Source organism: Rhincodon typus, chromosome 5 (genome assembly GCF_021869965.1).
Source record: "Rhincodon typus isolate 14 chromosome 5, sRhiTyp1.1, whole genome shotgun sequence".
Lineage (NCBI taxonomy): Eukaryota > Metazoa > Chordata > Chondrichthyes > Orectolobiformes > Rhincodontidae > Rhincodon > Rhincodon typus.
In genome coordinates this window covers 63,791,144-63,804,635 of record NC_063336.1, presented here as the reverse complement: position 1 = coordinate 63,804,635, position 13,492 = coordinate 63,791,144, and the positions used below count along the sequence as shown (strand labels likewise).

Here is a 13,492-nt window from a genome sequence, read left to right as displayed (position 1 = left end):
AGAACATAGAACATAGAACATTACAGCGCAGTACAGGCCCTTCGGCCCTCGATGTTGCGCCGACCTGTGAAACCAATCTGAAGCCCATCTAACCTAAACTATTCCATTATCATCCATATGTTTATCCAATGACCATTTAAATGCCCTTAAAGTTGGCGAGTCTACTATTTTTGCAGGCAGGGCATTCCACGCCCTTACTACTCTCTGAGTAAAGAACCTACCTCTGACATCTGTCCTATATCTATCACCCCTCAATTTAAAGCTATGTCCCCTCGTGCTAGCCATCACCATCCGAGGAAAAAGGCTCCCACTGTCCACCCTATCTAATCCTCTGATCATCTTGTATGTCTCTATCAAGTCACCTCTTAACCTTCTTCTCTCTAACGAAAACAGCCTCAAAACCCTCAGCCTTTCCTCATAAGACCTTCCCTCCATACCAGGCAACATCCTGGTAAATCTCCTCTGCACCCTTTCCAATGCTTCCACATCCTTCCTATAATGCGGTGACCAGAACTGTACGCAATACTCCAAGTGCGGCCGCACCAGAGTTTTGTACAGCTGCAACATGACCTCATGGCTCCGAAACTCAATCCCTCTACCAATAAAACCTAACATACTGTACGCCTTCTTAACAACGCTATCAACCTGGGTGGCAACTTTCAGTGATCTATGCACATGGACACCGAGATCTCTCTGCTCATCCACACTACCAAGAATCTTACCATTAGCCCAGTACTCTGTATTCCTGTTACTCCTTCCAAAGTGAATCACCTCACACTTTTCCGCATTAAACTCCATTTGCCACCTCTCAGCCCAGCTCTGCAGCTTATCTATGTCCCTCTGTAACCTGCAATATCCTTCCGCACTATCCACAACTCCACCAACTTTGGTGTCATCCGCAAATTTACTAACCCATCCTTCTACGCCCTCATCCAGGTCATTTATAAAAATGACAAACAGCAGTGGCCCCAAAACAGATCCTTGAGGTACACCACTAGTAACTGAACTCCAGGATGAACATTTCCCATCAACCACCACCCTCTGTCTTCTTACAGCTAGCCAATTTCTGATCCAAATTGCTAAATCACCCTCAATCCCATGCCTCCGTATTCTCCAGCCTTGTGTTCAATCAATCCATCTTCCTATTGTATAATAAAATAAAGAACAGTGGGTGCTATAGATCTGAGACAAAAACAGAAATTTTTGGAGAAACTCAGCAGGACTGGCAGCATCCATGGAGAGAAAGCAGAGTTAATGTTTTGACTCCAGTGACTGTTCTTCAGAATCTCCTGTTATGCTCACTAGCACAGGACACCGGAAGGACTCCTGTGATTACTGCAATGCAGACCATGAGAGGCAGCACACCATAATAAAATAAAAATGCTACGGATCTGGAAATCTGAAATAATAAAAAAAAGTGCTGGAGAAAATCAGGTCTGGCAGCATCTGTGGAAAGAGAAATAGAATTAAAGTTTTGAGTCCAGTATGTCTCTTCTTCTGAAATCCAAAGAGTCAAACCAGACTTCATGTTAACTGTTTCTCTCTTCCCAGCTGCAGGATACTTGCTGAATTTCTTTGCCTTTATGTTAGGCAGCACCATATCCTGGACTCACGTTTACTGCTGCAGAAGTGCCTGTCAGATCCCCTGTGTATGAAGTCCACTACCACCATTGCTGTTTTAGTCTCCTGTATGACTGAGTTGCTTGTGGAGTCAAGGACTTGACATTGGCCCTGAGAAACCATTATCTTCACCAGTATCGTAATTGGAAAACTAATTAGCAAGCAGGATATGCTGTTATACTGTTGGTGGCTACCCACTTGCTAGCTGCCTGTGCACTCCTAACCTGTATGAGGCCACATGAGCTGTTCACGTAGCAGTGTCACAGATGCACAGCTATATTTTTATCACCCTCTGTAGTTCGGAATCCTGGAGCTCCAGCTTATACAACCACTGATACTTCCTGCAGATGTGTTCATCTAGACTGCAAAGTGTGTACATAATGTCCCACATAATGGAAAGAGTAAATTACATTTGGCTGAGTATGCTTACCACACTGTAACTTGAAAAATCTCGGAAAAGTAGAATAACTTATCAGTTACTCACCGACCAGCTGTTGAAGCACAGAGCTGAACCTCAGCAGGCTGGCTGTCCATTCTCATGCAGTTTTACGACTTTACTGCCTTAAGCGGCTGACAAAGTTAGAAAAACAAAGGTTCCCCTCCCTCCCCTCCACGTTGAACTCCATTACTCACTAAAGCATCAGTGCTTTGTCAGCTGCTTTGGAGTTTGACCCATTAATCTGAGCTCTTAATTTTGGCTCCCATCAGGCCCTGCTTTATTCCCTTTCTGTTAACGTAGATCCACTATCTTTTAATTCTACAATCTTGGTACTTGATTGTGGAATCCGTGCCCTTGTTTCGTCACCATTCATTATGTTCAGTCTTTTCTGTAGCTGTCTCAAGCTTTAAGTATGTACATAACTCCTACTTCTGCATTTCTCAATATTTTCTAAAGGGCTCATTAAATCAAATGTTAACGCTTAGTGTGTCTTACTAACCTCACCAACATCAGTATAGGGTTAATCTCTTTGTTCCTCTTCTCATTCCACATTTCCCACCAACATTCCCTCTAAATGTCACAAATGTATGGAAACATAGCAATATGGTGTCTTGCAGGGACGGCAGGTAGTGCCCAAGTTACAGCCCCTTTTAAGATATGTAGTGAAGTGAAAACCTTAAAGGAACCATGCAGTAGAGGGCAAAAGCCCCATGCACCATGGAGATATTGAAAGAAATGTTGCTTTCCATCTATTGGACTCTTCTGGTGAATCAACAGTCAGCATCTACTTTTTTTTTCCTTTTATGGAATGCCTATTTCCTTCTGATAAGCCTCTTGTCATTTTCTATTTTATTTTCAATTACTATGTTGACATCCTGAAGTGGAGTGACATTTAAATTGTGTCACATTCCTCATTGACAGCATCCGTGCATATAGTCGACTTTCCAAGACATCCAGCTCTACTTAATCACCATCTCTCTCAACCTCTCGACCAAATTTCAGTTTTTTTTTTGTGAACTATTTAACTTTGCAATATGGAGTCTCGAGATTAATTTCCATGCACAGAGGTAAACCACTGTACTGTTATACCGCTATGCTATTATTTGCATTTCAACATGTTATAAAACTGTCTAAATATGTGAACCAGCGGAGAGTTACCAGGATGTTGCCTGGATTGGAGAGTTTGTTTTGAAGAGAGATTGGATAGACTGGGATTGTTTTTCTTGGAGCAAAGGAGACTGAGGAGGGACATGATTAAGATGTATAAAATAATGAAGGGCATAGACAGAGTAATCAGAAAGAAACATCTGCCTTTGGTGGAGGAATTGAGGACCAGGAGGCATAGATTTAAGGTAAGGGGCAGGAGGTTTAGAGGCAATGTGAGAAAATATTTTTTATTTTAACCCAGTGATTCGTGGCAATCTGGAAATCAGTACCTGTAAAGGTGATCGAGGTAGAAGCCCTCAAACCTTAGGTATTTAAGGTCCATATGTGATGCCAAGGCATATAAGGCTTTGGCCATGTGCTGGAAAATGTTAGGTGATTAGTTAGGTGGTTGTTTTGACTGAAGTAGACTTGATGGGCTGAAAGGCCTCTGACTCTAATCTGATGAGTGTTTGAAGAATATAGCCGGATAACTGTCTTATCGAGGAATTAATTGTACTTGTTTGGATATAAAGTCCTTGAGATAACTGGTGGACGTTGAATGCATTATAATTACAAATCATTCTTTAAGCCAAAACACGTGTTGGTTATTGCCTAAATTTCTTTTTTGCTACTGTTCAGTGTTTCCATGATTCTTTAGGGAGGATGACAGCATATTTCAAGAAGTTTTTCTCTACATTGCAAGGTGCAATTTTGTTTTTGTAATGTTTAACTATTTGGGCAGTTAAATATTTGAAGAATTGTTCTCAAATATTTTCTTCGGCATAGATTTTGGGCACTAACACTTATTTACTTTTATTATCTTTTGCTGAAGCTTTCTATATGAATGTACCTTAAGAACATTTGAAATTAACCTACTATTTTATTTATCTTTCACAGTATGTTTATGGACACAGCTGAAGATGAGAAAACCAAGCTGATTAGTTGCCTTGGAGCTTTCAGGCAACTCTGGACAAATCTTCCTCAGGTTAGAATCTATTTACTAGCAGTTGTCTGAAGTATATTTCCAGATCTGGCTAGCTTTTTGCAAACTTTATAAGTAGTATAATGTATATTGATACATATTTTTTGAACATCAGGAATCCCATGAGCAGTGTGTGCAGTGGATTGTTCGTTTCATTCATGGACAGCACAACCCCAAGAGGATTTCCTTTCTGTATGACTGCTTGGCTATGGCAGTTGAAAGTGGGTTGCTACCACCCAGGTACAGCTGACAAAAAAAACAATATTTTTAAAAAGACACTGTAGTAACATGATTGCTTTAAAGTGGAATATAGAGCTTTATATGTAATATTGCATGTTTAAAAATTCAATTGCTATATTGCACAGTAGCTTTAAATATATTACTTGCTTCCTTCATAAGTTCCACTTTCATTTTCTTCACTCATTTTAAATCTGAGCAACTGTGGCCTTTGTTGTGCTCCCATCTGGCAATGAGGTTTTTTGCACCAAGTTGTCCTTTTCATTCTGTAAATTATCTTTAAATGGAATCCAGATTAAAGTCCTCTAATGGCATTTTCCAGTATTATCTTGGTGGTGGAATATATTTCATCATATCTATTTGACGGACATTAAAATACCATTAGAGTGTCTAGGATGCAAAGCTGAGCATTTGATGTTACTGTTTTGGTTTGTACTGTTATGAGAGATACTGACACTTGGAGCAGTGCAACAGCTGTTTTCTAATTTCTGATAAGCCGTTCCAATTGCAACTTTATTTCTGGTGTACCATCTGAAAATGCTTTCTTATGAAGAGATAAAATTCTCTGAAGGAATGATGAATTAGTCAAGAAGGAAGAATGCCAAACAGGTAAATTCAAATGCAGCCACAATGTTTACAGTCAACTTTGTACTCTGTCCTGTAGTTAGTTAAAAACATGCTACGCTGGCAATGACTTTGTCTCCAAAGTTTGTTCATCTTTAGGCATTCTTTCTAATTTCCCCCTTAGAATGGTTTCTTGTTTTCCAGCACTAACTGAATAGAGCTTCAGAGGTGAAATAAGATGTTACGTTGTTAGATAAGGGATTTGATTCATTTGTTTGATGACAATGTGATCATTAGAAGTGAACTTCACCACATATCTGTGATCGTATTCCTTGAAACTTGTTTTGCATAGTATTTTGACTATAAGCAAAATCTGAAGTACTGTAATCTGTATTTAGTAGTTCAGATTTGTGTAATAACAATAGTTCTGTGCTTTATGTAAGTTATGGACGGTGTCATTTTGAATATAACATTCCAAAGGGTTATTCTGTATTTGTTTCGCAGACTGGTCTGCGAGTCTTTAATTAACTCTGAAAGTCTGGAATGGGAAAGAATGCAACTTTGGGCTCTAACGTTTAAACTCATTCGAAAAATAATAGGTGGCGTTGACTACAAGGTACTGTACAAAAAACTGATTTAAGTTGCCTTGCCGTTATAAACAGGAGGATTTGTAATTCACTTTTATGAGGTGGTAATGGCTTAGGTTTTGTGGTAGTAGTGATGAAGAAATTATCAACATTGATTGCCATTACTCCACTGAAACTGACAGCTTCTGGAGTCTGAATGTGTAATTCACGAGGTCGCTGTCCGTGATTGTCACGTATTTCCAGAGGCTGCATTTTGCAAATCCCCTATGCCTGAAATCACCAGGAAATCTATGCATTGACAGAATTTCTGCTTAATCTGTTAATCTTGAAATAATCATGAAAAAATTTTGTGCCCCATTGAATGAAGGGCAACTAGACTTTTTTTATTATGTTCTAGCTTCGTAATTACTGCTTTAAAAAAAGACTGAGGCACAAATAGCCAGTTTTGTGTTTGGGGAAAGTCAAATCCCTGCATAACAAAATAAAATCAAATGTGGAATTTTATTAATTTTGTCTTAATTTAGTTTCTATCTTAATCCAATCATAACTTATTTTGCTTTTAATTTTAAATTAAAAATGAAGCATATTAAGTAATTTTAACTTCCTGGTTTGCTTTGCGTGAATTTTTCAGCATGACTGCCTGCTAATCTGCATGCTGACAGCTGTTACATCCCTTTACAGCACCAGCTTTAAACTGCTGTTGGGACAGGGGGATAAAAATACAGTAGAGAAATGATTAGATCTTTGTTGGCAGCTTTTTCCAAGGCCAGTGGTGAATGCTGTTGTCTCACTACTGACAGCAAGTTCCAGACTAATAAATGTTGCTTATGATATTTCATTTTATTTGAATGGACAAAGAAATACCTGTAGGTTTCTTGGGCAACTACACAAATTATAGTTTTTTGGTGCCTTAACTAACGTTTATGTGAGCTTTGCTATTTTAAGAAGCTTATTGGGGCATAGAGTTAGTGCATTTTAAGGAGTATTTGTTGATCAGCTTGTAACTTCCAATTTACTCTTTCGTTCTAGGGTGTAAGAGACCTGTTGAAAGCAATTCTAGAGAAGATTCAAACTATCCCTAACACAGTCAGTTCTGCTGTTGTACAGCAGCTACAAACAGCTAAAGATGTAAGTTTCTAGTGATGTTTTACAGTATTTGATCTTAAAAATTGCTTCCAGCTGTACTTGCAGGAAAATCATGCATATGATGTTTTACATAGTTGGCAATAATTTTGTGGAAAGGAGGATGTTCACTTTTATTAGTCTAGAAAACAAATTGGGATGTAAATTCGTCAATGTTGCACAGTTCATTGGGAACTGAGCTTGAAGAGAACCTGGGTCTGAAATAGGGTTCTTAACCCGATAGAACCAACTCTCCAATCTGTTTTTTCTTTGAACCAAGTTCCTTGCTTACATTACAAACCCAGACATTTTTCCCGATGTGCAAAATTAGCAGTACATTCTTTTAGTTAATATTTTTATAAATAAGTAGAATTGGTCTTTTTCAAACAGTTTTTGACTATTGTGCTGAAGAAGATTTTTGTTTTAAGTTGATCTAATCTAAACAAAGGTTCCTTGCTTTACTCTTTCCAGGTTGTGGCATACATCTTGGACAGAAATGCTTGTCTGTTACCAGCATATTTTGCAGTTACTGAGATTAGGAAGCTTTATCCTGAAGGGAAATTGTCTCATTGGGTAAGAGACCATTGCTGTTCTTTTTCTCTGGAAAGAAGAGAAACCAGAGGATAATCTTCACATTTATTGGTGCAAGAACCTTGTCAGTAAGAGATATGTGTTCCATTTAATAGATGAAACTGACAGGAAAAGAATGCACTTGATATTTTCTGTGGTAACCATTAATTTTATAGAAGGAAAGATATTTGCTTTGATTAGTCATATGAAGCCATTCAGCCTAACCAGTCCATCCTAGCATTTATGCCCCATTCAAGCCTATCATCATAGTCTCTTATCGCCGTCTCCCACATGAGTTTGTCTAGCTTCCCGTTAAGTGCATCGGTACTATTACTTCAATCTGACAGAGGAGCACATTCTGTCAATGCTTTGGATCAAAAAGTTTTTTTTCTGAAACCCCTATCTCACTTGGTGATTGTTTCACATTGAATGTAGTTATACACTTCCTCACAAGAAAACATATTTTCTCTGTATATGCTCTTATCAAAACCTGCCATAATTTTAAATACCTTTGTTTGGTCAGGTCTTAAAACTACATTTTTCAAGGTAAAAGTGATCCAGTCTGTCAATCATTTCCTTATATGTATAAGATGCCAAGTGCCATCTTCTTTGCACCCTCTCCTGTGCCTCTAATTCTTGATAGAATATACTGACCAGCAGTGTGTGGTTTAACCAATGTTTTGTACAGATTTCATACAAGGTGCACAATTTTCAGTTCTACCCCTCTAGAAATTCTAAAGCCAATTCCTTCCTTCTAGAAATGAAGCTAAATGCTTGCTTTGTTTTTTTTTAATGGCCTTGCAACGTTGTTGTGGCACAATTTTAAAAATTTGTGTTTATACTCCGAGATTATTTTCTTCTTCAACCCAATCTAGAATTTAATCTTTCAAGTAATAATTGAGCTCCGAATCCCTCTCCCTTGCCCTCTATTAAAATTTACCACATCGCATTTATCACTCTTCAAAATATCCTTCTTTTAAATATAGACCTCATGATATCCGAATATTTGTGCCTCTCCTTACTTCCAGAAAACAGACTAATTCTGCAACCATAAGTTTACTTCTTTACCACTACTATCTACTTCTCTTCATTTATACTTCCTAGTGTCACTGAGTGGGCGCATCTTAAACTTGCCACCAAAATCTCTCAGATATACCTGCAATGATATTTGCCAAGAATGGAGTCAATGCTGCAGGTTTCATGAAAAACTGATGTTAAAGAGAGCATAATAATTGAGACCCGAGTATCCACTCTACATCATGACTTCTGTGGGTAAATTAACATTTATGGTGATGCAGATAATCCAACAACAGTTGTATTTCAAAAAACAGTAATAATATGTGTCCTACAGATGGGAATGCATGTGAACCTTGCAGTATGCAGCTTCACTTGTGGTTTATCAGGATGGGGGGGAACCTTATCATGCCATGCATAATTTGCTATCTATTTGGTATAATGAAATACTGTTTGGCCTGATCCTGTTTGATTTTGTCCAGCTGGTTAATTTTCCTCAAACTCCCATGTCTTGTGACAAGTGTTGACTTTGTCCATCACCTAAAAAGCTCCTTTAAATAACAATGATGACCTTCAACTTTGGAAATAATTGACCTCCCAGTGTTTGGCAGGTTTGGCAGATTTGGCATAATATGACTGAGTACAAAAAGTGAGCCATAAAAAAAATGCTGATTCTAGTCAGGGCAGTCTGCAGGGGAATAATCTTGTTCTGTGTACCAAGAACAAAATCTCGTGATGTCCTTTGTCATATCATCAGCTTGATACTTGTACGATTAAACACAGAATGTTAATTTTCAGGTAAATGCAATAACTCGGCATAAATTGAGCGTTAAAACTCACTGGGAAATGAAATAATATTTCAAAATACTTTTTTTTATTAAACGGAATGTCGTGTTTGTAAATTCATTTGAATAGTTGACAGATGTAAGGTTATCAGCTTTCCAAGCATATTCCAAGAATAGAGCAGCGAAATTATCAAGTGTGATTCTTACGTGATACATACTTTTAAAACTCTACTTGGAATGAAAATGCATTTTGTTTTAAAATAATATTTGTTAAATTAAAAGGAAACATTTTGAAGTGTTGACAGATTTTGAATTTAAGGATACAATTAAATGACCTGAATTAGTGCACTTAGTTTCAGGTGTAGGTACTGACCTATGAAATAGCACATGTGCACCAACTTCTATCATCCTATTTTGGTCTAAATATAGACATCTTGTACAAAAGCCCACATCTGCTGTGCAAGTCGCTTTTGTTTTGTAACTATCTGGTAACTGAACTGTGTTTTAGCAAACTGCTTTAATTCCTGTAAACTTTAACAGATATTTTCTGTTTGTCTATTTTACCTAAAAAGTTCTTGTTTTGGGATTTTACTTTCAGTTACTAGGCAATCTTGCATCTGATTTTGTCGACAGCTTTAGACCTACTGCACGAATAAACTCTATCTGTGGTAAGAATGCAAAGTTTCTCTCTGGACTTATAAATGCTTTAAATCTCAAGTGATGAAACCTGATGTCTGTCTTCAATTTTACAACTTCAAGTTCAAATCAGTGAAGATTGAAAGTCGCTTCCTTCCTGATTTATAGTGAAGTATTTGATTAGTTCCCATAAGTAGGGTTTAGAAACCTTACTTACTTGAGTTATTCACATTGAAACTGACATTCCCTTCTGTACAAGATGCTACTGATGTTGGAAATATGAAGTTAAAACAGTTAATTTTGGAAGCATTCAACAGATCATGAGGCCTCCATTGAGAGAGCATCAGTGTTTCAGGTCAACTTTTCATCAGAGCCTTATTGTATATCCACAATATTTGCCTATGCCCTTTTTTGTGCATGGTATTTTAAGATTTATATTGTGCATTTAAGTGCTGACATAAAATGTCCCAGTTTTAACTCCAGTTATTGAGATATAAGCATTGAAGGATTAGTTATGATTGTTTGAATACAGGATTGATGCATGGGCATTGGCTGACATGCTATATACGAATACGTACCTTCAGTAAGAAAAGGGGAAAATTTAGCCATTTTGCCTAAGCAAATCCATATAATGCTTGCGTACTCTCAAACCACCCCCAGAATACTTCACTAATTTTACTGCGGTCAGTCAGGTCTCTCTCAAATATTGTGATTTTTTTTTTTCATTAACAACCCGCTAAGCAATTTAAAGCTTTACTAGTACAAGAAAAATACTGGGAATCTGAAAGAAAATAGAATTTTGCAGCATATTAGTCAGCATCTGACAAGCAAATGTCATGGTTTTACTCTCTGATCTTAAAGTTAAAACAGAAATCACAGAAAAGATTCAACAGTTATGACATTGTCTATGGCAAGGAAAGTAAATTTGACATGTGAGTCGATGTTGTAATGTCAATACTGGGATTTGTTACAATTCGGTAGCTTATGAGGAGCAATAGAGCCAGGGAAAATGGGTTGAGGAGAAAAGAATATGAAAATCCCTTGATTCAATGGAAGATCGTTGTGGTTAACATAGCGAAGTGATAACTGTGTCGGACAAGAAGCATTACTAAGTAAAACTATAGGATTAGAAGATGTGCCTAACACAGAGATTGCATGAGCACTTGTAGAAAAATAGCGAAGGAGAAGTGAAATATCAAAAATTGAGCAAGTAGAGGGGTAGAAAAAACAGGTTTTTGCCAGGATCGTGGACTCCATTAAAAAAGAAAAACATAATAACCTTCTGGGAATGATGGTTTAACTACTTTAATCATTTTTCTCTCTGTATGTAATCTACTGATCATTATTTTAATGTTTAATGAATTGTAGTTATGGAGTAATTTAAATTTGGTAATGTACATAATGCTGCAGGATGGGAATTTGATGTGTATTAAAACTTAATGTTACATGATTTGACTTGAGGAAATTTGAACTAAAGTAATCATTTCAAAATGCTGTTCCGTTCTTGAGCCAAGACCTAGATTTCAGTTGGAACAAAATTGTTGGTGAGAAATTAATTTGACCCGCATTTGATTGGAATAATTAAGACACTATTTTGATGTCTTATTTCCCTTCCTCTGTCACTATCTCAGATTGCACTAGATTATTTGCACTCTAGGTCTTTTTGACTCTGAACTAAGATTCTGAGCTTTACATCACAAAAGATATATAGTAGGGTAGTTTGGAACATTGCTGTTCAGATCTCCAACCTCAGTTTGTCTGCCACTGAAATCCTTATCCATGCCTCATGTATTCTCCTGTTCTTTTGGCCAACCTCCTATTGTCCGTGAGCTTCCAATTTAACCAAAACAGCTTCTTGTGAAAAAAGAGAACTGCAAACGCTGGAAATCTGAAACAAAAACAGAAATTGCTGGAGAAACTCAGCAGGTCTGGCAGTGTCTGTGGAGAGAAAGCAGAATTAACATATCTGTTCCAGTGACCCTTCTTCAGAGCTCTTGTATCTATTGTTGTTATAGGCCACATTCACCCATTGTGCTCACTGACTTATATGTAAAAAAAACTTTGCTTTTAAATGCTGACTTTCACAATCTCAGGGATCCCAAAGTGCTTTACAGCCAATGATGTGCATTTGAAATTTAATCACGATGGTATATAGACTTCCAATCACCGAACACCTCATTTAAAATTCTCCTTGATGTTTAAATATAGTTCCCTATCTCTAACTACCATCCTCCCCGCCCTGTTGAGTATTTCATTCCCATTACTCTGCCCATCAGTGTATTACTTTATCGTAGAAGCTATCACTTTCAGCTACTTAGATATTTCTGAAATATCCTCTTCTGACATCTTCTACTCCCCTGTCTCCTTTAGGACACTATACAGTCCTATTCCCCTTAATTCACATCTTTCACTAAACTTGTAATCTCACCAGCAGTTTCTGTTTTTGTTTGTTTCAGATCTTCAGCATTTGCAGTTCATTATTTCTAATCTCTGCTCTTAGATACGGTATCGTTTTTTGTAATGTCTTTGCTTTGGAACATTTTTCTATCTTAAATGTAAATTGTCATTAAATGCTTTTACTAAATCAGCAAAGAATAACAATCTTATTGATTAGTTACATATATACTTGCTCTTTCACTGCATTGAATTTCATTAGATTTTTGAGAAAAAATGGTGCCTTGTCCGAATTTAAAATAACTTGTTTTAAAACTACTGGACTCTAAATTTTAGAATTGAATATTGTCACCATTTAACCTCGTGTTCCTTCATTGTTTAAAAACTGAAATTATTTGTATGGTATGAATAATGTAAAAATTAAATGATAATTTTGACCACCGTTGCTTTTCTTTTTCTGTGTTAATGTTCAGGACGCTGCAGTCTTTTACCAGTAGTGAACAATTCTGGTGCAATTTGTAATTCTTGGAAGCTGGATCCAACAACGCTTCGCTTTCCTCTGAGAGGACTCTTGCCTTATGATAAGGTAAATGTGTGCAGCTGACTTAATTTAGATTTCCCCATTCATATCTTTAAAAATTAGACAAGTAGAAAATTCACTCATTCAAGATCTTAGCCTAGGTTTTGTGGTCAATAACAAAACAAGGGTGCACATTGTTGGCCTCTTAAGAAGACTGTGCCGAAAGACCTAGTGATTTCAGTGGGAAGAACTTTGGCAGGATTGATGTACAATTAGTTGCAATGTAATTTCATGATGATTCCTGACACTCTGATATTGTCAAACTGACCAAACAGTATATATTCTTAGACAGGAAACCAATAAATGAGATACACTAGTAATCAAATTGCTTAAAAAACAAAATATGAAGTAAATATTGGGGCATGACATGTACGGGTGGAACCTAAAACAACTTTCAATTTTTTTCTAAAATAAACATAATTGGTTATTAGCATTCCACACTTTTTCAAAACCAGGCTAGCTATTTGGCAACAATTGTTATTCATCACTGTGAACAATTATACCTCACCAAACAAATGTTTTATGAGGTTTCTTGACAGTAAGATGAACTAATAAAGGATCTTGTCGCCAGATAAATTGAATTCACTAATTCCTGATTTCAGCAGGTAGGTGCACATTCTAATCCAGATCATGGCCTGTAATGGAGCATTGAGAATCTGCAGCATAAGGATTTTCACAGTAATCTCTTTATGCCGTACAAAAGTTATTACATATGTTGAATCAGAGATAGTAGGAACTGCAGATGCTGGAGAATCCGAGACAACAAGGTGCAGGGCTGGATGAACACAGCAGGCCAAGCAGCATCGTAGGAGCAGC

General features: G+C 37.1%; 1 protein-coding gene across 1 annotated transcript in view; it reads left to right on the top strand.

Annotated features, from left to right (window-relative positions):
- med23 (mediator complex subunit 23) overlaps window positions 1–13,492 on the top strand; it is a 47,938-nt gene that overhangs the window by 16,286 nt on the left and 18,160 nt on the right. The window contains exons 3-9 of the mRNA XM_048597045.1: window positions 4,103–4,190; window positions 4,303–4,427; window positions 5,493–5,604; window positions 6,605–6,703; window positions 7,169–7,270; window positions 9,665–9,734; window positions 12,570–12,682. Coding sequence (XP_048453002.1) covers window positions 4,103–4,190; window positions 4,303–4,427; window positions 5,493–5,604; window positions 6,605–6,703; window positions 7,169–7,270; window positions 9,665–9,734; window positions 12,570–12,682 — 709 coding nt within the window. The remainder of the gene's footprint in view (window positions 1–4,102; window positions 4,191–4,302; window positions 4,428–5,492; window positions 5,605–6,604; window positions 6,704–7,168; window positions 7,271–9,664; window positions 9,735–12,569; window positions 12,683–13,492) is intronic.